Below are 27,251 nucleotides of genomic sequence, written 5' to 3' on the forward strand. Positions count from 1 at the left end.
ACCAATTGAAATGGGTTGACTGAAATTTAGGATTAGTTTGGAAAAAGTTGGTTTAAAGGAAAAATATCAACAAGTTTTTACATTCCAATCCGTGATAAACATTTAACAGTCGGATTTCCATTTCACTACAGTTTTGTAATACGTGCTCCGGTACCTTTACAATCGATTTTTGAGGTTTTCCCACATTGTAGTATAATGAATAGTAGGATTTTGAAGAAAAAAGTAAGATTTTCCCCACAATGTCACGCCAGGCATGCTGCTGGCCTTGATGGGCATGCGTGCTAACCACCTTTCTTCGCTGTAATTCCGTGCAAGCACAGTACCAAATCATGCCTGTGCGCCTCAGCTCTTCTTTACATGCTGCGAGTTCAGCGGTATATTATGCATGCACTTTGATTGTTACTCCCACTGCATCCCAAGTAAGCTGACTATGGGAGTAATGATCCTCAAGGCGCATGCACAGTACACCGCTGAAGCCATAGCAAGTAAAGGAGAAGTGAGGTCTGCGGGCAGGGCTTACTGTAGTGAGGAAAGGAAATCAGTATGCATGATAATCAAGAATAAGGGCGTTACTAGTGTGGCACTGCAGGACAAATTTCACGCTTTTCTTCAAAATCTGACTCATTTCTTCAAAATCTGACTCATTTCTTCAAAATCTGACTCCTTTCTTCAAAATCTGACTCCTTTCTTCAAAATCTGACTCCTTTCTTCAAAATCTGACTCCTTTCTTCAAAATCTGACTCCTTTCTTCAAAATCTGACTCCTTTCTTCAAAATCTGACTCCTTTCTTCAAAATCTGACTCTCTCTCTCCATCAAAATCTGACTCTCTCTCTCCATCAAAATCTGACTCTCTCTCTCCATCAAAATCTGACTCTCTCTCTCCATCAAAATCTGACTCTCTCTCTCCATCAAAATCTGACTCTCTCTCTCCATCAAAATCTGACTCTCTCTCTCCATCAAAATCTGACTCTCTCTCTCCATCAAAATCTGACTCTCTCTCTCCATCAAAATCTGACTCTCTCTCTCCATCAAAATCTGACTCTCTCTCTCCATCAAAATCTGACTCTCTCTCTCCATCAAAATCTGACTCTCTCTCTCCATCAAAATCTGACTCTCTCTCTCCATCAAAATCTGACTCTCTCTCTCCATCAAAATCTGACTCTCTCTCTCCATCAAAATCTGACTCTCTCGCCTTCAAAATCTCCTCCCTCCCTTCCTCTCCCTCCCTCCCTTCCTCTCCCTCCCTTCCTCTCTCTCCCTCCCTTCCTCTCTCTCCCTCCCTTCCTCTCTCTCCCTCCCTTCCTCTCTCTCCCTCCCTTCCTCTCTCTCCCTCCCTTCCTCTCTCTCTCCCTCCCTTCCTCTCTCTCCCTCCCTTCCTCTCTCTCTCCCTCCCTTCCTCTCTCTCCCTCCCTTCCTCTCTCTCCCTCCCTTCCTCTCTCTCTCCCTCCCTTCCTCTCTCTCTCCCTCCCTTCCTCTCTCTCTCCCTCCCTTCCTCTCTCTCTCCCTCCCTTCCTCTCTCTCTCCCTCCCTTCCTCTCTCTCTCCCTCCCTTCCTCTCTCTCTCCCTCCCTTCCTCTCTCTCTCCCTCCCTTCCTCTCTCTCTCCCTCCCTTGCCCTCTCTCTCCCTCCCTTGCCCTCTCTCTCCCTCCCTTGCCCTCTCTCTCCCTCCCTTGCCCTCTCTCTCCCTCCCTTGCCCTCTCTCTCCCTCCCTTGCCCTCTCTCTCCCTCCCTTGCCCTCTCTCTCCCTCCCGTCCTCTCTGTCTCCCTCCCTTCCTCTCTCTCTCTCCCTCCCTTCCTCTCTCTCTCTCCCTCCCTTCCTCTCTCTCTCCCCCTCCCTTCCTCTCTCTCTCTCCCTCCCTTCCTCTCTCTCTCTCCCTCCCTTCCTCTCTCTCTCTCCCTCCCTTCCTCTCTCTCTCTCCCTCCCTTCCTCTCTCTCTCTCCCTCCCGTCCTCTCTCTCTCTCCCTCCCGTCCTCTCTCTCCCTCCCTCCCTTCCTCTCTCTCTCCCTCCCTCCCTTCCTCTCTCTCTCTCCCTCCCTCCCTTCCTCTCTCTCTCTCCCTCCCTCCCTTCCTCTCTCTCTCTCCCTCCCTACCTTCCTCTCTCTCTCTCCCTCCCTCCCTTCCTCTCTCTCTCTCCCTCCCTCCCTTCCTCTCTCTCTCTCCCTCCCTCCTTTCCTCGCTCTCCCTCGCTCTCCCTCGCTCTCCCTCGCTCTCCCTCGCTCTCCCTCGCTCTCCCTCGCTCTCCCTCGCTCTCCCTCGCTCTCCCTCGCTCTCCCTCGCTCTCCCTCGCTCTCCCTCGCTCTCCCTTGCTCTCCCTCGCTCTCTCTCCCTTCCTCCCTTCCTCTCTCTCTCTCTCTCTCTCTCTCTCCCTTCCTCTCTCTCTCTCTCCCTCCCTCCCTTCCTCCCTCCCTCCCTTCCTCCCTCCCTTCCTCTCTCCCTCCCTCCCTCTCTCTCTCTCTCTCTCTCTTCCTCTCTCCCTTCCTCTCTCTCTCTCTCTCTCCCTCCCTCCCTCCCTTCCTCTCTCTCTCTCCCTCCCTCCCTTCCTCTCTCTCTCCCTCCCTCCCTTCCTCTCTCTCTCCCTCCCTCCCTTCCTCTCTCTCTCTCTCTCTCGCTCTCTCCCTCCCTCCCTTCCTCGCTCTCTCCCTCCCTCCCTTCCTCGCTCTCTCCCTCCCTCCCTTCCTCGCTCTCTCCCTCCCTCCCTTCCTCGCTCTCTCCCTCCCTCCCTTCCTCGCTCTCTCCCTCCCTCCCTTCCTCGCTCTCTCCCTCCCTCTCCCTCCCTCTCCCTCCCTCTCCCTCCCTCTCCCTCCCTCTCCCTCCCTCTCCCTCCCTCTCCCTCCCTCTCCCTCCCTCTCCCTCCCTCTCCCTCCCTCTCCCGCCCTCTCCCTCCCTCTCCCGCCCTCTCCCTCCCTCTCCCTCCCTCTCCCTCCCTCTCCCTCCCTCTCCCGCCCTCTCCCTCCCTCTCCCGCCCTCTCCCTCCCTCTCCCGCCCTCTCCCTCCCTCTCCCGCCCTCGCCCTCCCTCTCCCGCCCTCGCCCTCCCTCTCCCGCCCTCGCCCTCTCTCTCGCCCTCGCCCTCCCCCGCCCTCCCTCGCCCTCCCTCCCTCGCCCTACCTCGCTCTCCCTCCCTCGCTCGCCCTCGCCCGCCCTCGCCCGCCCTCCCTCGCCCTCCCTCGCCCGCCCTCCCTCGCCCGCCCTCGCCCGCCCTCCCTCCCCCGCCCTTCCTCGCTCTCTCTCTCCCTCCCTCCCTTCCTCGCTCTCTCCCTCCCTCCCTTCCTCGCTCTCCCTCCCTCCCTTCCTCGCTCTCCCTCCCTCCCTTCCTCGCTCTCCCTCTCTCTCCCTCCCTCTCCCTCCCTCCCTCTCCCTCCCTCGCTCTCCCTCCCTCGCTCTCCCTCCCTCGCTCTCCCTCCCTCGCTCTCCCTCCCTCGCTCCCCCTCCCTCGCTCCCCCTCCCTCGCTCTCCCTCCCTCGCTCTCCCTCCCTCGCTCTCCCTCCCTCGCTCTCCCTCCCTCGCCCTCCCTCGCCCGCCCTCGCCCGCCCTCCCTCCCTTCCTCGCTCTCTCCCTCCCTCCCTTCCTCTCTCTCCGTCCCTCCCTCCCTTCCTCTCTCTCCCTCCCTTCCTCTCTCTCCCTCCCTCTCCCTCCCTCTCCCTCCCTCTCCCTCCCTCCCTCTCCCTCCCTCTCCCTCCCTCTCCCTCCCTCTCCCTCCCTCTCCCTCCCTCTCCCTCCCTCTCCCTCCCTCTCCCTCCCTCTCCCTCCCTCTCCCTCCCTCTCCCCCCCTCTCCCTCCCTCTCCCTCCCTCTCCCTCCCTCTCCCTCCCTCTCCCCCCCTCTCCCTCCCTCTCCCTCCCTCTCCCTCCCTTCCTCGCTCTCTCCCTCCCTCCCTTCCTCGCTCTCTCCCTCCCTCCCTTCCTCGCTCTCCCTCCCTCTCCCTCCCTCTCCCTCTCCCTCCCTCCCTCGCCCGCCCTCCCTCCCTCGCCCTCCCTCCCTTCCTCGCTCTCTCCCTCCCTCCCTTCCTCGCTCTCTCCCTCCCTCCCTTCCTCGCTCTCCCTCCCTCCCTTCCTCGCTCTCCCTCCCTCCCTTCCTCGCTCTCCCTCCCTCCCTCCCTCGCTCTCCCTCCCTCGCTCTCCCTCCCTCGCTCTCCCTCCCTCGCTCTCCCTCCCTCGCTCTCCCTCCCTCGCTCTCCCTCCCTCGCTCTCCCTCCCTCGCTCTCCCTCCCTCGCTCTCCCTCCCTCGCTCTCCCTCCCTCGCTCTCCCTCCCTCGCTCTCCCTCCCTCGCTCTCCCTCCCTCGCTCTCCCTCCCTCGCTCTCCCTCCCTCGCTCTCCCTCCCTCGCTCTCCCTCCCTCGCTCTCCCTCCCTCGCTCTCCCTCCCTCGCTCTCCCTCCCTCGCTCTCCCTCCCTCGCCCTCCCTCCCTCGCCCTCCCTCGCCCTCCCTCGCCCGCCCTCCCTCGCCCGCCCTCCCTCGCCCGCCCTCCCTCGCCCTCCCTTCCTCGCCCGCCCTCCCTCGCCCGCCCTCCCTCGCCCGCCCTCCCTCGCCCTCCCTCCCTCGCCCTCTCTCTCTCTCTCTCCCTCGCCCGCCCTCCCTCGCCCGCCCTCCCTCGCCCTCTCTCTCTCCCTTCCTCTCTCTCTCTCTCTCCCTCCCTTCCTCTCTCTCTCTCTCTCCCTCCCTTCCTCTCTTTCTCTCCCTCCCTTCCTCTCTCTCTCTCTCTCTCCCTCCCTTCCTCTCTCTCTCTCTCTCTCCCTCCCTTCCTCTCTCTCTCTCTCTCCCTCCCTTCCTCTCTCTCTCTCCCTCCCTCCCTTCCTCTCTCTCTCTCCCTCCCTCCCTTCCTCTCTCTCTCTCCCTCCCTCCCTTCCTCTCTCTCTCTCCCTCCCTTCCTCTCTCTCTCTCTCTCCCTCCCTTCCTCTCTCTCTCCCTCCCTCCCTTTCTCTCTCTCTCCCTCGCTCTCCCTCTCTCTCCATTCCCCTCCCTCAATCCATTCCTCTCCAACATCTGACAAGAGCTACCATGGCAGCTTGAAATGTGTAGACTGCACACTATTGATAGGACTTTTTCTTAAATTATTTTTAAATATGGAATACAGAAGAGTTGACTTTTACTGCAAAGGTGCTGGATTTACTTGTTTATTCTGAACGAACAAAGCAATGGTAACACGCGTGTACTCCCACTCCATCCATGTCCGTGAAGGGTTGATTATAGCGAAATGCTTGTAATCAGCTATGTCTTTCAGTCCCATTGAAATGAATGAAGTAGTAGTGTACATTTATTATCACTACTCCTTCCATGCAGGGGTACATGGGACATCTGATCTTGTGGGATTCCCAGCGGTCAGACCCCTGCCAAACAGATAGGTTAGGGGATAAATTATTTTTATGAGACAACCCCTTCAATACTGCCATAATTACTGTGTGATAACATACTGATGAACAACCACTCACACACCTACTATTCATGGTGGTGGGTGGGGCGGCTGCTGATATAGATAAGGCTTGTATAGATAGGCTTGCCGCCTATCCGTGACATATTATTCGATCTACGGGGCTGTCCTGCACTTTCCAGACAAAACACTGACCTCTTCAGAATCTCAGGGCATTTTTTTCTTTATTTTTTTAATTTTACTTTGTATTGCAATTTTGCAGAATTTTTCTTTACAACAAAAACATTAAATAGAGGCGAAACAAGTATACGCATCAGTGACGTCATAGTTAGGCAAACTCTCATTCAGGGCATTTTTTACAGCGTTTAGCGCGGCATTTCAAACACCTCACTAAACACTGTAAAACCCCTCCATTGATTGCAATGGGGCTGCTCAGACGAGCGTGAGAGCAACGCAGCGATTTCCAAACACTGTGTGCTCGATTTCAGTGCATTTCAGCAATTTGTAATGCGCCTCATCACCCATTGCATTGATGGGGTGCGTTAAAAAACATCGTTCACCGCGTTTGAAAACGCCGTAAAACACAACGTTTTTACAGACGCCTGTGCGAGAGCAGCCTGATGTTTGCAAGTAAGTGTTTTAACATGATTGAATTAACGTGATACCAATTTAATGCCAACTTTATATTAATAAAATATAACATGACTGGCGCAGTGGAATAGTGCTGAGATCAGGCGGGCATCTACAGATATTGCAAAGGTTAACTTGACATGTAACACATTATGATAGCTCAGCTACAATGTCCTACAAGGCTGTAAATCATGGTAAGGATTGTTACATCTGTGTATGACCCAGCATGTGACTAATCGTAGATTCCATAGCTGTGGCTTCACTATGTAGATCATGTATTCTTATTATGGCAGATGGAATGTATTCAGTATCTGAGTGGCTGTTCTAACCTTATCCTTCTATAAGGATATGTCTCCAATATATCATTTGAATGTTGAAGTAGTTAAGAAGGAAAGATGCTTTTCTACCGCATTGTTTTCCAAGCTGACTGATAGAAATAAATTGCTTAGCTGTGACAGTCCGCCTGCTCCAGAGGCCTCCAGGGGGATCCCAGAGGGCCACTTCCTTCACGCTCCTAGAGTTTTAGTGAATATGCAGATTATTTTATCCAGATTGGAAAAGCTTGTCAAGGAATTTCCCCAATGGATTTACCCCGAAAAAGAATTTTGTGATATTGGGTAGGTTTGCCTCCCCAGGAGGTTAGGCCAGGGGGATCAAGGTAGGTTTACCTCCCCAGGGGGTTAGGCCAGGGGGATCAAGGTAGGTTTACCTCCCCAGGAGGTTAGGCCAGGGGGATCAAGGTAGGTTTACCTCCCCAGGAGGTTAGGCCAGGGGAATCAAGGTAGGTTTACCTCCCCAGGGGGTTAGGCCAGGGGAATCAAGGTAGGTTTACCTCCCCAGGGGGTTAGGCCAGGGAAATCAAGGTAGGCTTACCTCCCCAGGGGGTTACGCCAGGGGAATCAAGGTAGGCTTACCTCCCCAGGAGGTTAGGCCAGGGGGATCAAGGTAGGTTTACCTCCCCAGGAGGTTAGGCCAGGGGGATCAAGGTAGGTTTACCTCCCCAGGAGGTTAGGCCAGGGGAATCAAGGTAGGTTTACCTCCCCAGGGGGTTAGGCCAGGGGAATCAAGGTAGGTTTACCTCCCCAGGGGGTTAGGCCAGGGAAATCAAGGTAGGCTTACCTCCCCAGGGGGTTAGGCCAGGGAAATCAAGGTAGGCTTACCTCCCCAGGGGGTTAGGCTAGGGGGATCAAGGTAGGTTTACCTCCCCAGGGGTTAAGCCAGGGGAATCAAGGTAGGTTTACCTCCCCAGGGGGTTAGGCCAGGGGGGATCAAGGTAGGTTTACCTCCACAGAAGCTAGGCCAGGGATAGTAGACAAAATTACTATAGCAGACCGTGGTTTATTTCTACTTAAGATTGCCCTGCAAGGATCTTTAGGAAAACTGTCTTGGAAGTAGTGGGGTATGATGCAAGGTGACATTAAATACCAGTCAAATATTATCCGCACTCTGGCTGTAGAATTTACCGTATTTTATTCAACTTACCGGTACATTGTTTTTCAACATCTCCCTCCTTTTCAATACACCTTGTTGATCCGTCAATAAGCTTTCATGTTCCCTCATTATAAAATATATTGTGGGTCGAGAACATGGAGCAGGAAAGCGGAATCCCCTGGCCGACCGGGTCTGTCTTAGGCCAGACTCTCACAACCGAGTTTGAATTGCGGAATCTGCGATCGTCACCTGCACGGACTATCCGTGGTATTCCGCACTCATTCAAACAAATAGAACATTTGCATGTCCAGCCAGGATTGTGATTTCCGCTAGTGGAAATCAAATGTTCTATTTTTGCGCGGATTCCGTCCGGAAGCCGCCCGACCTGTGGCCCTTTTGCAATTAACATTGCAGAAAGGTCGGGGATTCCGCAATATCGCCTAGCGACAGTGCGGGGAAAAGGAATATATGTGAAGAAAAAATCTGTACTGCACATGTCCGACAGCGAGCCGCCTGGGCCAGCCGCAGTACAGATAAATTAAGACACGCGTTGCATGCAGTGCTTTTTCTTTTGGCATTTTGTGTATTTGGATTTTAAACCGCACAAAGCACATCATGGAAAGAGAAAAAGTACAAAAAACATGGTGAAAAGAGCTAAATTTACCCATCTCGCCTAAAATCACATCAAAAGTGATCAAAATGTTGCATGGATCAACAAATTGTGCCATTGAAAAGTACAACTCATCCCGCAAGAAGAAAAAAAAAAAGTTAGGTAGTCTTTGAATGCAATGACTAAATTAACGTACATTTTTTTTTTTGTTTTGTTTTTTTATTTTTTTAACGTGAAAAAGTTGCAGAAAAAACGATTTAAAAAAAACCCTTTCAATTTGGTATTGGTGTAGTTGTGCTGGCCCACAGAATTAATTTAACATAGTATTTAGACTGCACGGTGAACGCCGTTTAAAATAAATAAATAAAAATGCAGATTTTGTTAATCTTGCCTTTGGGAAAAAAATTGAATAAAAAGCCATCAAAATATTACATGTTCCCAAAACTGGAATAAATGAAGACTGGAGTTCATCCAACCAAAAACAAGCCCTCGTGGAGCTCCGGCGATGGAAAAATTACAATGTTATGGCTCTTGAAATGCGGCGACACAAAAAACAAATCCTTAAAATAAAAAATAACACGTTTTTGTATGCAAAAATAGCAAAGCCTAGAAAACTGTACAAACTTGGCATCACCAGAATCGTGCTGACTCGGAGAATAGTGTCACCACTATATGTATTTTGCACCCTGAATGCCATAAAAATTAAATCCGAAAAACGAATGGCGGAATTACTCTTCTCCCCAATTCTTTGTTACTTTCTTCCCTCATCCCCCTAAAAGTTATACAATACATTATGTACCCCAAAATGATGTAATTAAGAATGTAACTTGTCCTACAATGTAACCATGAAAACAATTGAGCGATTATTAGTTGTCATCAAGGCGCAAACCGGCTTGGTCACTTCTGGGTTAAATGAAATCTGTAACTTTGGGGTATGTTTGTAGTACGCTAGTGGTTTAGTGCCTTGGTTAGCGTGTTTTGACAGCCATTGATGTATGCAGCTGTGCACTGTGTGGACTCCGCACTCATGGGGTGACTAGACAGAAAGTTTGTAACATTGAAGTTTATTACATAGTTTTACCTTTTGAAACAAAGTATTCTGCTTCTGCTTTTCTTGGTTCTAGAAGGTATGAGAAGATGTATAAGGCCATGCATGTTCCTCTGAGGAATATGCAAGTCGGAAGATGGAACAATGCCTTTACAGCGCCACCTATTGGATGGCAGGATTCCTGAAAGTCAATGTCAGACATTTTAACAGGCCTTGTAACAATTGACTGGGAATAAAAGCCCAAGCTATAGGCTTCGCCAGAAAGAAAAGATGACCCTTTCACACACAGACCATTTCTGTGTGCAGTAGGTTGCTGGCATGGCTTGGTGAGAGGCTTGTGATGTGGGTCAGGAAGGGTGAGTCTTCCTCTTAGGGAGGGGTTTTATAAGGCCATGCATGCTCCTCTGGAAAATATGCAAATGGAAAGTTTTTTTCTGATGTTGGACTCCTTTTAGCAACCAATCTATTAGTCAGTAGGCATCATAAATCAGGGAGCCTCACCATGACTATGGAGACTGAGAATAGATGCCATGTGCAATGTGCACAAAGGGCTGCTACCAAGCTGGGGGATCTGGCAGTGTTTAGCAAAGGGGTACAAGAGTTTCCTAAGAAATATGCCAGATTTACAGCTGTATGATTTTAGAATATTAGGATGGCCCTATACATATTATAATAACCCACCCAAAGTATTACGGTTCACATATAAACTATTCTCTATTCTAGGAAATGAAGAGGCAGAGATGAAAGGCCAAGTTCTTACTCTACTCGCTGAACAGGCACTATATTGCCAGGATTACAAAGCTGCCAATGGGCACTGCCAAGAGCTCATGATTGCTGGTAATAGATTCAGAACATCTATCTATCTATCTGCCTACCATGAAGTGGGAGAGTGGGGGTTGAAAAATAAGCCCTCCCCTGAAAATAAGCCCTAACTACAGTACATTGAAAAAAACCCAAAAAAACACCACTCACCTTGCAGGTACCGCCCCCGTCCATCTCGCTGTTCTACATGCACGCCGGCATTCTTCCTAGTTGTCCTCAGCGCTGAAAGAGCATTCTCTTCCTGGTAACGCGGGTTCAATACCCCCCCCGCCCCCCGCCATCAGCAAGAGAATGCTGTCATTGGCTCAGAACCGCAGCCTGAGCCAATCACAGCATTCTCTTGTTGGAGGCGGGGAGTATTCAACCCATGATACCAGGAAGAGAATGCTCCTTCAGCACTGTGACCAACTCGGGGGAATTCCGGCGTGCCTGGGCAGAGCAGCGTGAGGGGCGGGGACAGCGCCTGCCTAGTAAGTATAAACCACCACCATCCCCAACAATAAGACACTCTGCCTCTTTTGGGGTAAAAAATAATATAAGGCAGTGTCTTATTTTTGGGGAAGCACTGTATCTATTTCATATCTATCTAATCTATCTCTTTGACTCTTTCGCTCTGTCTTTTCTATCTCGCTCTCTCTCTCTTCATCCATTTAACATTAGTACATGGTTTCTAACATGTTACCGTATTATTTCTTCTTTCAGAGTATAAGAAAAGTTGGGAAGTATGCAGCAAGTTGGGTCAGTCTGAGAACTATGAGGACCTTGGCACTCGTAAGGAATTGATGGCATTTGCTTTAACGCATTGCCCTCCATCTGCCATACAGACATTGTTGGCTGCCGGCAGCTCCTTGCAAACGCAGGTCAGGTCAATCTGTATATTTGAAGATACACATGGGTGGGGTCACATTGATCAGTACAATTTGGAACCTGTCATGTCCCATACATTAAAGTGCAGGGTTTTTATACACTGCATACTATGCTATCATAGTTCAGACTGGAATGTTGTTGAAAAAAAGCTGTACATCCTATTAGATATATGGTACGTAAAAATGGTCATTTTTTTTCTTCACTTGGTTGTCAAGGGCTAGATAGTTCATTTGCATTTTTGCAGGCATTGCCTTTTAATTGTCGCATTACATCTGAATTCTTTTTTGTAAATGTCTCTATTAAAAGTGGTCTATTGTTTTTCGTCTACAGCTGCTACATGGACCTATAATCATAGAATGGTGATCGGCTCCAACCCCCTGCTCAATACAGGATCACTAAATCATCCCAGACAGAGTTTAATTGAAGGAGTGAAATCACATACTCACTGATACATTGATACAAGAGGGCTGGCATATAAACCTCAAACTGCTCATTTTGGACTCTGATACAAGAGGGCAGGCATATAACCACATATCCCTCAAACATGCTATGTATCAGTGAGTATGTGGCCACTTTCTGTGATTTTTTTTTTTCTGTTTGATAATTCCCTTTTTGTGATCGTCCATTGAAGGAGAACTCACCCCCTCCCGTGGTAACCTGTTCCACTCATTGATCACCCTCACTGTCAGAAAGTTTTAATTTGTGTCTCCTCCCTTTCAGTTTCATCACATTGCTTCTAGTCTTTCCTTGTACAAATGAGAATAGGGCTGATCCCTCTGCACTGTGACAACCTTTCAGATATTTGTAGATAAGACTCCTCTCAGCCTTCTTTTCTTCAAGCTAAACACTCCCAGATCCTATAACCTTTCTTCATAAGACATGATTTACAGACCGCTCACCATCTTGGTAACTTTTCTCTGAACTTGCTCAAAAAGCCATTGTAAAATAATTACAAAAGGTAAACAAACTGGCGCAGAAAGCTATCGAAACACATTAAAACTTACGTTACTGCATGCGTACTTGTATATTTGTTCGTGTGTTCATGGAAGCTAAACTACCAATTTGTCTATATCTTTTTTTAAAGCGGAGTGCCCAGAACTGGACACAGTATTTCAGATGAGGTCTGACCAAGGAAGAGTAGTGGGGGATAATGACCTCACGTGATCTAGGCTCTAGGCTTCTCTTAATACCTCCCAGAATTGTGTTTGTCGTTTTGGCTGCAGCATCACATTGTTGACTCATGTTCAGTCTATCATCTATTAGTATACCCAAGTCTTTTTCACATGTGCTGCTGCTTAGCCCAATTCCTCCCATTCTGTATGTGCTTTTTTTCATTTTTTTCCCCCCAGGTGTAGGAATTTGCATTTCTCCTTGTTAAGTACCATTCTGTTAGTCGACGTCCACTGTTTTTCTAGATCTTTTTGAGTACTCTCTCTCTCCCTTTTCTAGTGTTAGCTATCCCTCCTAGCGTTGTGTCCTCTTCCAGATAATTTTTAAAAATGTTAAACATCACTGGGCCTAGGACAGAGCTTTGTGGTACCCCACTTGGTACATTCTTCCACTTGGATGTGCAGCCGTTTATGAACACTCTTTGTGTACGATCACTCAGCCAATTGTGAATCCACCTAACAGTTGCCTTGTCAATCCCATATTTGGTTATTTTTTTAATAAGTATGGTATAAGATACTATGTCAAATGCTTTACTAAAGTCAAGATATACGTTATCCACCGGATTTCCCTGATCAACCCAGTCGGTGATTCTGTCATAGTGATCTGGATTATGATTTCTCCAGCAGGCTTTGGGGTATTTTGCCGCTTCCGAATTATATCGTGTGCACACATCGTCGACCAGAATCAGACACAAATGCTGGTCTAAAACCGGGAGAGTCTCTACAATGTGTAGAGGCTCAGGCTTTTTATTATAACACATGACAACCGCCCTTCAATGGGCGTGCAACAGATTACATCAGTAACATATAAGATTCTCATTTGTCGGATCATATAGAATCCCCCACCTCTCTGCCCACCCCCTTCCAAGTGCTGAGGTAGTATGGACTTTTGTCCTAGCTGAAGTCAGCTCCGTGTAGTGATGAATCATTGTTTAAATAGCTTCAGGATGGGAGTGGAAGGGGGCCTAGGTAAACACTCAGTATTGAACACAGGATATACACATAACACTATAGCCCTTAACTCTTAGAGGTCTCTTGTGCAATCCCTATGTACTTCCTATGTATTTAGCTAACATTAGATCAGACATCCATTGTCTAGCAAATACCATGATTAGATTGTGTGTGTGTCCTTTAAACTCCTCAGAGCTGAAAGTCATTACAACAGCAAAATACATTTGGGTTATATAAATCGATAGACATTTTATACCAAAATAATCATCATGTCTATCACAATAGAAGGAAATTACATTAGTCTTGCATGACTTGTTTGTTACAAACCCATGCTGGCTCTGGTTAATTACTCCATTTTCATCCAAGTACTTGCATACATTCTGTTTAATAATTTGTTCAAAGATCTTTCCCGGTATAGAAGTCAGGCTCACAGGCCTGTAGTTTCCTGGATCCACCTCTTCCCTTTTTTGAAGATCGGGACTACGTTCCGAGAGAAAACGGATACAAAATAGGAATTTAAAAGTTTGGTCTTCTCAACATCATTCTGAACCAATTGACCATTTTCATCCTGCAAGCATCCAATAGCATCTTTGACTTTTCTTTTGCTTTTGACATGCCCCCAAAAACCTTTTTTTATTGCTTTTGGCCTCTGTTGCAAGCCTCAATTCATTACTAGCTTTAGCTTTTCGGACACTTGCCCTACAGTTTCTGCAGACTGCATTATATTCTTCTTTAGATATTCCCCTCTTTCCATTTGATAAACATATTTTTCTTCCTTTTTAACATGTGTGCAAGTTCTGTGTTCATCCGTCCTATGTATTTTCATAGCAACATACTACAAACAATCCCTATACAGTCTGATCCTGCAGTCATGCACCCTTTCATCCATCCCCAACTTCTTACTAACACATTCAGTGGGTTATAAAGGTACTGAACAGATAAAAGTGTGTATGACTGTGGGATCAGACTACTCAGTTTGTTTGTAGTCTGTTACCATGGAAATACATAGGTCTGGTCTGCATGTGAGCTGTAGATACAAAACAATAAGTCATTTTTTCCACATGTTATCTCAGACTCTATCAGAAATGTATGTGCAGATTGATACGAGTCTGGGCCTTAAGAACTCGGGATCGGTACAAGAAAAGTAATGCAATGCATTTGACACATTAGTCAACATATGTAGAATTTACAGATGTACCAAAGTTTAACTTGCCTATGATAAGAGAACTTGTCAAAGAAACGTACTTCGAGCCATTAGAAAGCTATTGTTATTTTAAAGGTGTTTTCTAGAAAAATAAAATAAAATAATCGGTGGCTGATAAAAGTACATAATCCTGCGTTTTTGCTTTGCTCTGTTCAGCATTGGAGCCCCAGTGTTCGCCACTGAAGAAGTGGCAGGCGGTCATGTGCCATCCATTGTGCAAGTAATCGCTCAGCCAATCACAGGCTCTAATTATGATTCGCCCATGTCTGCTGAAGCTTATGATTGGCTGAGCAGTCACATGCACAATGTACGGCATGTGACTGTCCGCCAGCTTCTTAGGAGCCTCGAGCTGCCAGCTTTGGGGATCTAACACTGGGTGAGGCGCCGCTGGAGCAGGTGAGTATGTATTTTTTTCTTACTTTTATACATTTTTGAGCCACTATGATTTTTTTTAAGCACTGAACAACCCTTTTAACACAGCAAAAGCCATTGTAAAATAATTACAAAGGGTAAACAAACTGGCGCAGAAAGTTATCGAAACACATTAAAACTTACGTTACTGCATGTGTACTTGTATATTTGTCCGTGTGTTCATGGAAGCTAAACTACTTATCAGATCTTGATCCTGCTTTGCTGACATCTAAAGAACAAACAAAGGACGATGATGAAAGTGTTTATTTTCTTAGTGGTCGGTTGCAGCAATTTATTCATGTGACCTGCTGTTTTTCTCCAGATTCTCTTCCAAGCAGTAAATTACCAGCTACACCCAGGTGGCGGCAGCAGCGAAGGGCTGGAGAATTCTCAGCCCACTGGACCTCCCGGGCCGGCCGCTAGAGAAGCCAGTCAGGTAATAAGCCTCTCATATCTGACTGTATACTACTGCATATTCAGTTATCTCTCTCGTCCAATTTTGAAACAATTTTCAAAGAAATATTTATGCACGGCATGCTATGCCAGTAAATAGAGCAAAATGCATGGACTGAGCCAGAAAGCAATTATCTGCTACCCGGCTGTTGCAAATATATATACACTAGGTAGCCTACCAGAGGTCAGCTTCAATGAGACAGCTTCAAATTGTCTGCGTTACATCCTATTTGTGTCTCCGGGTTCCACACTGGAAGATCTTCTGTGCCTCTCAGCTGGTCGGCATCACAGAGCGATATGGATTTGTTACTTAAAGTCAAGCGCGATTTGGAGATAATTGGGGAAACCAATAACATAACAGCGAGCTCAGTGCAATAATAAAGCTTAGTCTGCCTTCTGAAATAACTGTCAGATTACTTTGTAAAGTGGACACCGTTATTTTGGTCAGATGTTAAACGCAGCACGATCATCACTATACATGAAGACTACATATCATATATATATATATATATATATATATATATATATATATATATATACACACACAGTTGTAATCACAATTATTCAGATCGCTTTGCAAATTAGTTTTATTTGTGAAATTTACAAAGTTTTGGCTATTTGCAAAAAAAAAATAAAAAAAAAATTCTAATTTAAAAGAGCCTTCAGGCTTTTTCTTGCACCACACTTTGACCCCTTGCCTGACCCTAGGTGGCTGATTTTGGTGTCATTAGATTAGGGACATTCTTAGCAGCACTGTAAAATCCTAAAATTTGAGTTTGAGGAGGAGTGAGGCTGGTTTCACAAAGGTGACGACAATTATTGGGCTGTGATTTTCGGCCCAATATCACACTTTGTACCATGTGAAAGCCTCATGCATGTAAGGTGTTTTTTATGTGAAAACAGCCACATACACTACGGGGAATCCTTTCATCCCTGTGGGGATGGAGGGATTTCCCCAGCCGTGGGGCTAAGGATCACTGAGCTCTCCCATTGTTTTCAATGAAAGGGGATAGGGAAGAGGGGCTAGAATGGTGGGTGAGTGGGGCGAGGGAGAGAGGGAGCGGTGAGGGAGAGAGATCTGCTCCAAATATAAAGTGTCACTGATGAATCATCACCTAACCAAGCAGATTTAGAAGTTCCCAACAACCATCCTTCAAAACATTTTATGTTCGTGTAGCGAATAGAGATGAGCGAGCATACTCAATAAGGCAAACTACTCGAGCGAGTAGTGCCTTATTAGAGTACCTGCCTGCTCGTCTCTAAAGATTCGGTTGCCGGCGCGGGTGAGAGGTGAGTTGCCGCGGTGAGCAGGGGCGAGCGGCGGGGAGAGAGATCTCCCCTCCATTCCTCCCCGCTCTTCCCCGCTGCTCCCTGCCCTCTGCCGGCACCCGAATCTTTAGAGACGAGCAGGCAGGTACTTGAATAAGGCACTACTCGTTCGAGTAGTTTGCCTTTATCTAGTATGCTCGCTCATCTCTAGTAGCGAACATTGAGCCAATCTAGTAGATTAAATAGCTTGACACAATTAATGTAACAACTTAAGTAAACAACATTGACCATGTCTTCATAAACGTACCTGTTAGGGGTGGAATATGTTGGGTAGCAAGTGCAGAGTTAGTTCTTCAAGTTGATGTGTTGGAGCCAAATGTAAGGATCTCAGGGATGTTAAAAAGGGCCAAACCATGATGACTATTTATAGCAGTAGGTCTTTTGGGGTGTTTTTACAATATCCCATGATCAGTACTTACCACTAGTTACCCAAAAAGGACAACAGGATCGATGAGACAGAGGGGGACAGACACACACAGGCGACACTACGGTAGCTCTGCAAAGTCTTTTACTGGATTCACTTTAGCACCACTATTGCTGTATAATGTCCTCCATGCCATTTTTTCTGAGGGTTTGCTACAGAGAGCTAGGCGAATGACATCTCTGCTCCATGTATTCAGTATATGGGAGACATCATGGCAACTAGGACTCTGAAACAACAGGAGGAAAGTTGTTGGATAAGTGGAGAAAGAAGCATTTTCCTCTAATAACATATTTTACAAAGTTTCCTGTGTTCGCCCGTGCTAATGACTTATGGAAAGTTGTTTACAATTGTAGGTCCACTTTTTAGTGTTTTTTTCTATTCAGTAAATATAAGCTGTATTCGGAGTAGCATTACTCTCAGTAATAAATATGCCGCTTCTGACATTTCTCTTGGTCGCCTTTGTGTTGTGTTTTTTATGTTTTTTTTTTAACTATGTGCTCTTCATATTTGTCTATTTCAATGTCTCCCATTTCTCTGATCTTTTAACCACACTATTTGCAGCCCTTTTTATTTAATTGCGGGGGACCGCAGTCACTTTTTACCCCGCGCTTGTTGTAAGCCCAAAGTGAGGTTTATATAATCAGGAGGAACGGGTTTATGATGTAGTGAAGGTTATTTTAGCTTAAATGTCTTTTATAGGCAGTAAACAATGATTAATTCTCTTTCCACGCGTGTTCAGTATTATATTTTGTTCTCATTTTACAACTTTGACTTCCATTCATGTTATCAGTCCCTTTGTAGATCATTGAAGCGTAGATTCATCTTTGAATAGTGTTGACGTTTTATGGATTTAGTAGTAGTTGATAATAGAAGTCTAAAGCTGTATTTGTAGCCCTTCTTATTACCGTGTTGATAAAGACCCAGCTTAACCCCTTAGTGCTGCAGCATAGTGTTTTTACGGCCTGGCTTGCCGGGCTTTAATCCCCAGGGCCGTAATAACACACTCGCTCTGGGGATTAAAGCCCCAGATGCTGTGGAAATGACAGCTCCCCCGCTATTAGCCGCCCGGAAGTGGCTGACAACCTGGCGTTGTCATAAGGGCCCGGAAAATGCGACCCCCTAGTCATGTGATCGTTGTTGTCCAATGGTGATAAAAACAGTGATTGCGTAAGAGTAAATAAAAAGTGAAAGTTAAAGTTTCAGCTCCCCTCCCGGATATCTATCCACAAGGGGAGCTGAAACTACTCACCTCCGTCCTCAGTGATGTCCTGCGGCGTTCTGGCCTTTCAAAGACCTGACACAGCCTTCTGCGCATGCGCGCCAGGCGTAAAACGTCAGGTGCATGCACAGAAGGTCGGGCGGCTTGGGAGATTTTAAATCTCTGTTCCCGGCTAGCATGCGAAGCTGAAACAAGGGAGACGTTACTGGGAGCTGCTGTATGCGGTCCCCGGTTCATTAAATAACGGAGATCATGTGAAGTTTGAAAAAAAAAGTGTGTAAAAAAACAGGGAAAATAAAGTTCAAGAAACTACGTACTTAAGGCCCCCTGAATTTGTCTGTGGACCTTACCCTGTTTTCTGCGCATGCGCCCGTTACCGAAATGGTGGACTCATGCAAACACCCTGTACGAATTACCGGGATAATTTCAAATTTCCCTGCTCTTGGCTACCAAACATAGCAGAGAGCCTAGAGACTTCACGGGGGGCCGAAATACGCGGTCCTTGGTCACGCGATTGCTGTTATCCAAATGATGGAAGGGAAGATCGTACCAAAAACCTATATCTGCTATCCACAGGGTAGGTGACAAATGCATGGTTGCTGGGGGTTTGATCAGTGGGGCTCCCAGGGCTCACAAAATGCAACTCTGAGTCTTCTGGGTAAATAGAGCAGAAGTGCGCACATGCATTGCCACTATTCATTATCATTGTCTCCATTCATCCTCTATAGAGATAGACCAGCAATGCACTTGGCTTTCTTGCCGAGTCCCATAGTAGTGAATGGAGTGGTAGTTATGTATGCGCACCCCCACTTTATCTGGAGGTACACCATTCTTGTAATCTCTGGAGGTCGCAGTGGTGGGTCCCCCAGCGATACAACATGTATTACCTATTCTTCGAATAGGTGATAAATGTGTTTGGTGGGATTGGCCCTTTAATCTGCCTATAGGCGCACAACAGCTGTTGGCTGACAGCAGTTTCTCCTCTCTCCCCCATATTTCTGTAGCCAAGTGTTGGGAGAAGGGGGTAAACCACTGCTAGGCAAACGTCTGTGTATCTTCCATGGGGCGACAGGATTAGGCATGGAGAAATGTTATTTTTTTATCTCATTAGATATTCCATTTGGGGCCCCCATGCACATTAATTAGTTGGCTGGATCCTGCTGCAATTGGCGGCTCTAGCCAAATTTCATCTGTGTATGGGCAGATTAATGCACGACTACTTTTTGAAGGTCTGAAATAAAAACTGTTTGCCCAACTAAAGTGGCATAAATTATAGTAAATCTTAGGGGCTGTAGAGGCCACACCCCTTTACTGCTAAGCCATGCCCACTTTTATAACTGTTGGACGGGGCACAGAAAGTCCAAAAAGTCTTTAATTTTGCACAACTATAACTTGGGCAAAAGTTTTCAGCTTTTGAATGTTGGTAGGTTATTATAACTGGCTACATAAATTGCTAAACTGGCCTAACCTAAAGATCCTTCATTCTCTTTCCTTTCCTGTTTTCTGTTGATCCCCTTTTCCCCCATACAGCAGTGATTGAACTGTTCAGCCTCTTAGTAACCAGTCTAGCTTTGCTTTAAGGACCAAGCGATTTTCATTATTGCACTGCAAGAGTCCTGACTCGTGGACATCCACATTGGGTTTTTTTTTCGTGTCGTGTGTGTTTTATATAGATTTGTTTTATTGTTTACTACTTATGCACAATAAAAACATGTTTTTAAAGAAAAACAATTGAATCTGCATCGTCGCCTCCTAAGACCATTTTCTTTTTCCAGCAGTGCAGATATGTGAGGTCTTTTGTACACAGGACTTTTGGATTGCTTTTTATTGTGTTTTTTCGGGAAGCGAACAAAACCAAAATAGGTATTATAGTATCAATTTTTAAAATAATTTTGATGGTGTTCACTGTGCACGATATAAGACAGAGTATATTCATTGTTTGGGTCATTACAAGCTTGTTAATACCTATTGTGGGTTGATTTTTTTTCTATTTTATCCATTTAAAATAGGTTCTATCCGAAAAAACTTATTTTTTTATGGATTTTTTTTTTTTTTTCTTTAAACTGTATTGCACTTTTTTTAATGGTATTTTTAAGTCCCTGAAGGGGGGTTGAAAATGTAATTGTTCGATCATATGGGCAGTACACTGCATTACTTGGTGGGTAGTGCACTGTACTGCGCTCTACTAAGCATTATTAGACTCTGTCGGAGGTGAGGACGAATAGACTGAGTTGCAGGGCAGACATAATGACATTTGTCAGGCTTCTGGCTGCCATTGGAATCCATTGGTACCTTGCAATCACACTGCTGAATGCTGATGGGTAACAGAAAGACCCCCCCCCCCTTCCCTCTCCTTTAATTTACTTGCATGCTGCAGTTGCAATTGAATGTGGCATATAAGGGGTTAAACTGCAATGATTTGAGGTTTCTCTGCTCTTGGCAGTTAAACAGATCTATATGCAGGTTTAAAGCCCATTAGTGAGGTCAGTAAAAAGACGTATTGGCAGTCACTAAGGGGTTAAATAGTAGTTTTCTTAAGACCCTTTTAAAAGTCACAATTATGGTTGAAAGAAATTCTTCCAGCGAGCGAAAATGAACAATAATGATGTAAGTTACAAACCCGCTCCAGTAAGGGTCCGCTCACTCCAATCACTCTTCTTGTTCCTTCATTGTCTTTAAGTGACTGTTTAGCTGCAGTGCAGATCAATACCGGTGCTCCCAGTGAACTGTACGTTGGGGGGGGGGGGGTCCTGTCACTCTAGTGATGCACCTTTGGCCTCATGTGTCGGCTACGCCTCTTGCTTGCTGATTATCTAGTAAGAATGTATACTGGTTAGAGATGAGCGAGCGTACTCGCTAAGGCAAATTACTTGAGCGAGTAGTGCCTTATGCGAGTACCTGCCCACTTATCTCAAAAGATTCGGGTGCCGGCGGGGGAGAGCGGTGAGTTGTGGGAGTGAGGGGGGGGGGGGGGGGAAGTGAGAGAGATCTCACCCCCCCTCCCTCGTTCCTCCCCGCTCTTCCCCGCCGGCACCCGCTCGAGTAGTTTGCCTTAGTGATTACACTCGCTCATCTCTAATACTGGTATCTTGCTAATCTCCCTTGCCTGAAGGAGAATATACAGAAGAGCTGGGTGGTTTGGATGACTCAGCGGGGTATAGAGTTGGTGTTTCTTCTTTTAGTTTTACAGTGTCCGGGTTCTTAGACTTTTTAGGCTTGCAAAGGTGTCAGTCTTTTAAACCCTTGGTGACTGCCCTATGGTGTTTTTATGTCCTGCCGCTCCAGGACATGTATGAAGGGAGATCGCAGGGTGATCTCCCTCCATACATTGTGGGTGTCGGCTGATTCTTACTGCTTACAGCTCATCTGGGCTGTTAACCCTTTAAATATTGCTGTCAATTCGTACAGCGGCATTTAAATACCCTGAACGGGGTGATCACGGGGAGCCGTGTGGGTGTCATGGCTGCCAGGGGCCTTCTGAAAGGCCCCAGGCCTGTCATTGCAGAATGCCTATCAAGCCACCCCTGTGGGGTGGCTTGATAGACTGTCAGATTGCTGTATGATGTAATTACTGAAAAAAATTACTGAAGTTGAACGCAGCCTTTTCCCACAATGCCAGCCAGTATTCCGCCTTAAAAAGGGTTCTGCAGACATTCACTTTACAACAGAAGCCTGTTCTAGCCTGTATGTTGCCTATTTTGCGATGCCTGATTTATACAACACGTGCAGCTGGGAAAGTTTGTATCCTTTTCCACTGTTCAAAGCACTCATAAAAACAAGTCTCCACCGAGAGGTCAGGTGAATGCAGAGTATAGTGTGGGCAAACATCATGACAATGCAGCCGCCCACACAGTGCTGAGTGTTAAGCAATTTTGGATAAAAAATAATGCAACACCCTTGCCTCACCGTCCGTATTAGTACCTAATCTCACTCCATGTGCCTTTTTTTTACCAGTGTTTTGAGCAGTTGATAAGGCAAGAAAACAAATGTTTGGGCACTTGTCACTTTTTAAGTGCAACCTAAAGACTCCCCACTAGAGATGAGCGAACGTACTCGGTAAGGGCGATTTCGCAATCGAGCACCGCGATTTTCAAGTACTTCACTACTCGGGTGAAAAGTACTCGGGGGCGCTGTGGGTGAGCGGGGGGTTGCAGCCGGGAGTGGGGGGGAGAGGGAGAGAGAGAGGGCTCCACCCTGTTCCCTGCTGCTACCCCCCACTCCCCTCTGCAACCCCCCGCCCCACAGCGCACCTGAGTACTTTTCGCCAGAGTAGTGAAGTACTCGAAAATCGCGGTGCTCGATTGCGAAATCGCCCTTACCGAGTACGTTCGCTCATCTCTATTCCCCACCTACACTCTCCTTGTAATCCTCATCATTTTAGTCACATCTCCAATTTAATGGGATTTTCCAAGTCTATAAATCCACGAACAGTATTAAACAAGTAACTACTGTGCTCATTCACTTTACACAGCGGTTAGGTGATATGACCACACCATGGACCGCATCAGTGGCAGAGGATCAGGGTGGAATGTAGAATAAAAGTACATTTAGTAAGTTTTTACATGTGTTTTCTGGTATTGCGGCTCGGCCTTGTTGAAGTGAGTGGAGCTTAGCTGCAATACCACATAGTACCTTGTGCAGATGTGGCACTGCTTTTAGAAGGAAACAACCAGTTTCTCTAAACTGTACAAGCTTTGTAAATATTTGCATTTATATGTTTTTGTTCTCACCCGGTTTGCTCTGTGTATTGGAAAATTCTGTGTAAGATGATGGCATGATGGATCACTAACAATTGTGTAAATATTTCAGGCCGATTCCAAATCCCAGTCTGTGGACTTGTTGCATCGAACGACGGCTACAACCATGAAAGTCCTGACTAATACAACCCTGACTACTAAGGCTGTGCTGCATGCTGTCAGTGATGGGCAATTCTGGAAAAAGTCACTAACATACCTCCGTCCTCTGAATGTAAGAACGCCTTCATGGGGCTATTGGTTTGCATTTGTAACCAGCAAGCAGTCATATGCAGGAAGATTTTCTGTTTAGAGATGGACTTGAAAGGCACTTGCAGAGCATCCTCATGGGTTGACCAATTGTCTATTGGCCAGTGTTCTTAAAGAGTTACTCCAGGCACAACTTTTGTTATTATAGGGGAGCCAGCTCACTGACTGCGCGGGGCTCTAGCCCTGGTGCACGGTGCTCATCTGACCAAACGTGCAATCAACGAAAGGGAAAGATGATCCAGCACTTCAGGGCTGGTAAGAGTACCACAGTTAGCAATAGCAAGTTACAATTGCTTTCTAGCGGCAGAAACCCGTTACGGGGGCAGTCTTGGTGCGTGTTGTGGTCGGTCTTCTTATTTTAACTTGCTATTTATATATGTGGTACTTTAAAAAAAAAAAAAAGTTCAAGAGAACCTAAAAGCAAGTGCGCAATTCCCCTTTAGCGCTACCACAGGGGAAATTAAGTATTACATGCTGCCCAATTATAATTGGTGGACTCTATGTTGTCCACCAATGTGTTGTGTCTTCCAAACAGAGAGACTTTTTGTTGCTGTCCTCCTTCTTAAAGGGGTTTTCTGAGTTCCCTGAAACTATGTTGGCAGCTCAGACGCCAACGGTTCTAAAGAAAAAAACAAAAAAAACTACTCATCTACCACTGCATGACACTACCTTGCCATGGCTAACTGCTGCTCTGGTCTTCTGCTTACAGGAGCTGTAGCCAGTAGAGGCCAGATAGGGACATTAACAGCTCCATAAACTTGCCTCAGGGCTTCTAATGTAGAAGCCTACGTCACAGCTTTTCGGCTGTATAGCTGGGTGACATCAGATGCCATGATGGGGGACTTCTGAAATGGTGGTCTGGTGCCACTGTGATTGCTTTGATTCTATATAGTTTTCAGTCTGGGGACCCAAAACTACATAAAACTTTTAACTTTGAAAACCCCTTGAACCAAGAAGCCGTAATAGGGCACTTGACGATGGGTTGTCTAAACCAGGGGTCCCCAACTCCAGTCCTCAGGGACCACCAACAGGTCATGTTTTCAGGATATCCTATGGTAAGAACACCTGTGGCAATGTCTGAGGCATTCACAAGAATGACATGACCTGTGCAACACTTAGGAATCCTGAAAACATGACCTGTTGGGGGTCCCTGAGGACTCGAGTTGGAGAACACTGGTCTAAACTTTGGCTCCTACAATTTGCTACCCATCTGTGTTGTCGAAAGAGGATTTTCTCCAAGAACACTTTATCTCTGTTGCTGGTAGGAAAAAAATAAAAGAAAAAGTTTCTTCTGCATTGTCTTTTACTGGACATATCCATTTACACAATTGTTCTCTGCAGAACATCTCCTGTGTGACCAACTGTGCACTTTACATGTTCAGTGGTACTAGACTGCCTTAATGCAGTTCACGTGGAACATTCACACTATTTGCATGGTTACGTGTATGTTTGCACCTTGCTCCGCCATATCATATTTGACAGCCCATGATAGTCCATGATAAATAGTTATTGGAGCCTGTAAGAGTCTTCCACCCTGTGAGGAGACTACTTCGCCCCATCCCTGCTCTGCAGAAAATTGTAAATCTCACTTTTATACTCTTACAACTTCCTATGTAGCCTGGATTGTTCTTTTCTCAAAATACAAGACATTATAGGCTGCAGTAGAGGGAGTATCTAATGCCTTAGCAGGTCCTGTGTCTCTTAGCAATCAAAATACTGACCCCATGTGGCTGGATGACCACATGACATGCTAAGGCTTTTATATATGTGGACGATTAGAGCGGGACTTGACACCTAATTGTTTAGGGTGGCTTTACACGAGCGTGTTTTTGTGCATGCTTAAAAACGTGTCTGTTAGCCCCAATGTATTCCCTATGGTATGTGCACATGTCCGTACTTTACAGGCGTGCGCCTGCAAAGATAGGACATGCATGCACCATAGGGAATGCGCGCATTGTTTTCAATGGAGCCGTGGCTGCTGCCGGCGGCTCCATTGGAAACAATGGTCTGCCAGGACACCCCTGCAGTCTTTTTCCTGGAAGGGCTTTACATATAAGCTCTTCCCTGAAAAACAAGAAATTTAGTGTAAACAAAATAAAAATTAAAAATAAACGTACCCTCCGCCGCTGCCGTGTCCCCCACGGGGATGCAGAACACATCTGCCGCATGTGACATATGTTTCCTTCATCCCCGCTAATAAAAAGACTTCCCTGTTGCTACATCTGCCACATCTGTGACAGATTCAGCAGAGGAATTCTTCAATTCTCTACTGCAGCTGTCACACATGACAGCTGCGGTATAGAACCCTGCTGCCGGCATCCCTGTCATTGGATTTCAGGGAAGGTCTTTAAACCTAAGCCCTTCCCTGAAAATCCAATAAAAGTAGTGTTAAAAAAAGCATACTCCCCTGCCTTCAGCTGCGGGAGCTCAGCCACGACTTCTGCCGCTGTCCCCTGCTCTATAGTTCTGAGCTATCAGCAGCCGGGGATTTAAAATCCCCGCCTGCTGGTAGCTCTGATTTTGATTGGCTGAGCTCTCTAGCCAATCACAACCAGAGCTACCAGCATGTGGGGATTTTAAATCCCCGCATGCTGATAGATCAGCACCGCTACAGAGCTGGGGACTGTGCCCCAGCAGCTGAAGGCAGGTGAGTATTTTATTTTATTTTTTTTACACTATTTTAAATGGCTTTTCAGGGAAGGGCTTATCTTTAAAGCCCTTCCCTGAAAGCCCCATAGCTGCCGGGGCTCAGCCGCGACTCCTTTCGCTGTCCGCAGCTCTGCACTGCTGTGCTGATCTATCAGCAGGCGGGGATTTAAAATCCCTGCTGCTGAAAGAGCTGATTATTATTGGCTGAGGCGCCTCAGCCAATCACAATCAGCTCTTTCAGCAGGCAGGGATTCAAATCCCAGTCTGCTGATAGATCAGGACGGCAGAGCCGGGGGCAGCGCAGGAAGATGCGGCTGAGCCCCGGCAGCTGAAGGGAGGTGAGTTTTTTTTTTTTTTTTACACTTTTTTCCATGGTTTTTCAGGAAAGGGCTTATATTTAAGCCCTTCCCTGAAATCCACTGACGGGTGCCGGCAGCAGGATCCTCTACCGCAGGATTTTTTTACACTAAAATGATTGTTTTTCATGGGTCTGCTTATATGTAAAAGCTTTCCATGAAAAACAATTCAGGGGTGCCGGCAGACCATTGTTTTCAATAGAGCCGCCGGTAGTAGTCGCGGCTCCCTTGAAAACAATGCACGCAGCTGCATACACGCGTGTTTTTTCTCGTGCCTAGGTGCGCCCACATTGAAGTACTGTATAGGAATGTACAGATGGTATGGGTGGTACCAAGCTACCTGACACCTATGCATTATCATTACTATTCCTAATTCCACTAAGTAAAAATTATCGTTGTATATACATAAGTGTATACATTGTAGCCATTGACCTGGGACAAGAACTCTTAAGTGAATGCATTATGTATTTCAGTCGCTATCCTGGGACGGGATATCTGCTAGTGTCCTCATATGCATTATATGGTAGGCCATGACATTGAAGGGACCTTTACTATTGAGGATTTCTCCTCAGGATAGGCAATCCGTAGTAAATCGGCAGTAGTCTGCCACTTGGTATCCCCACCGATGAGCCCATTGTCAGTCCAGGTGACACCAGAAGCACACAGTGCTGTCTGTATTGCATTGGCCTGGTTTGGTACCACAGGTCTAGCTTCCCATTGAATACAGCATGTGCCTGTAGTACCAAACCCATCAACCCCTGGCACCCTACTATTGTGTTTACCGGGGGCCTGCTTCATTTACCACCCATGGCTGCCTATCCTTGGGTGGTCCTTAAGAGGTTAATCTAACAAGCGTACAGAGGGCCGTGTCCCCCACAGCCTGATGTCAGTTCTGTGGACAGTCTACACATCAGCCCTTTTCTTCTTGTGTCAGAACACATGAAACACTGGTACGAAATGCTAAACCGCTTCTTAAAATCTGACGGGGGACATCAAACAGGCAACATAATAGCTCAATACAGCTGACACATTTCAGTAGGAGTCAAAGGAAATATCGCACAACTCAACCTTGACTTCTATTGCTTTGATTCGATTTGTGTAAACCTGCACTTATGACCCAGCCGTAAACTTCAGTGAGACTTCCACCTTTTAAGACCGTGTAAAATCTAACATTAGGTTTATTGCAAAAGTTAAAGAATATCCACTTTGTACGGCTTCACGGTGCAAACTCCTTTTATCACTTTGCGGTTGAGTCCCCGCGCTCCGCCCCGGCACCTGACAGCTACTGACTGTAATAGCAGGGGATGCGC

At 46.6% G+C, this 27,251-nt stretch overlaps 1 protein-coding gene across 1 annotated transcript in view; it reads left to right on the forward strand.

The window, feature by feature from the left end:
• The window catches only part of NBAS (NBAS subunit of NRZ tethering complex), a 616,392-nt gene that overhangs the window by 300,871 nt on the left and 288,270 nt on the right, over nucleotides 1-27,251 (forward strand). The window contains exons 33-36 of the mRNA XM_066597064.1: nucleotides 9,808-9,921; nucleotides 10,609-10,766; nucleotides 14,831-14,944; nucleotides 22,743-22,901. Coding sequence (XP_066453161.1) covers nucleotides 9,808-9,921; nucleotides 10,609-10,766; nucleotides 14,831-14,944; nucleotides 22,743-22,901 — 545 coding nt within the window. The remainder of the gene's footprint in view (nucleotides 1-9,807; nucleotides 9,922-10,608; nucleotides 10,767-14,830; nucleotides 14,945-22,742; nucleotides 22,902-27,251) is intronic.

This window comes from Eleutherodactylus coqui, chromosome 1, assembly GCF_035609145.1.
Source record: "Eleutherodactylus coqui strain aEleCoq1 chromosome 1, aEleCoq1.hap1, whole genome shotgun sequence".
Classification (NCBI taxonomy): Eukaryota; Metazoa; Chordata; class Amphibia; order Anura; family Eleutherodactylidae; genus Eleutherodactylus; species Eleutherodactylus coqui.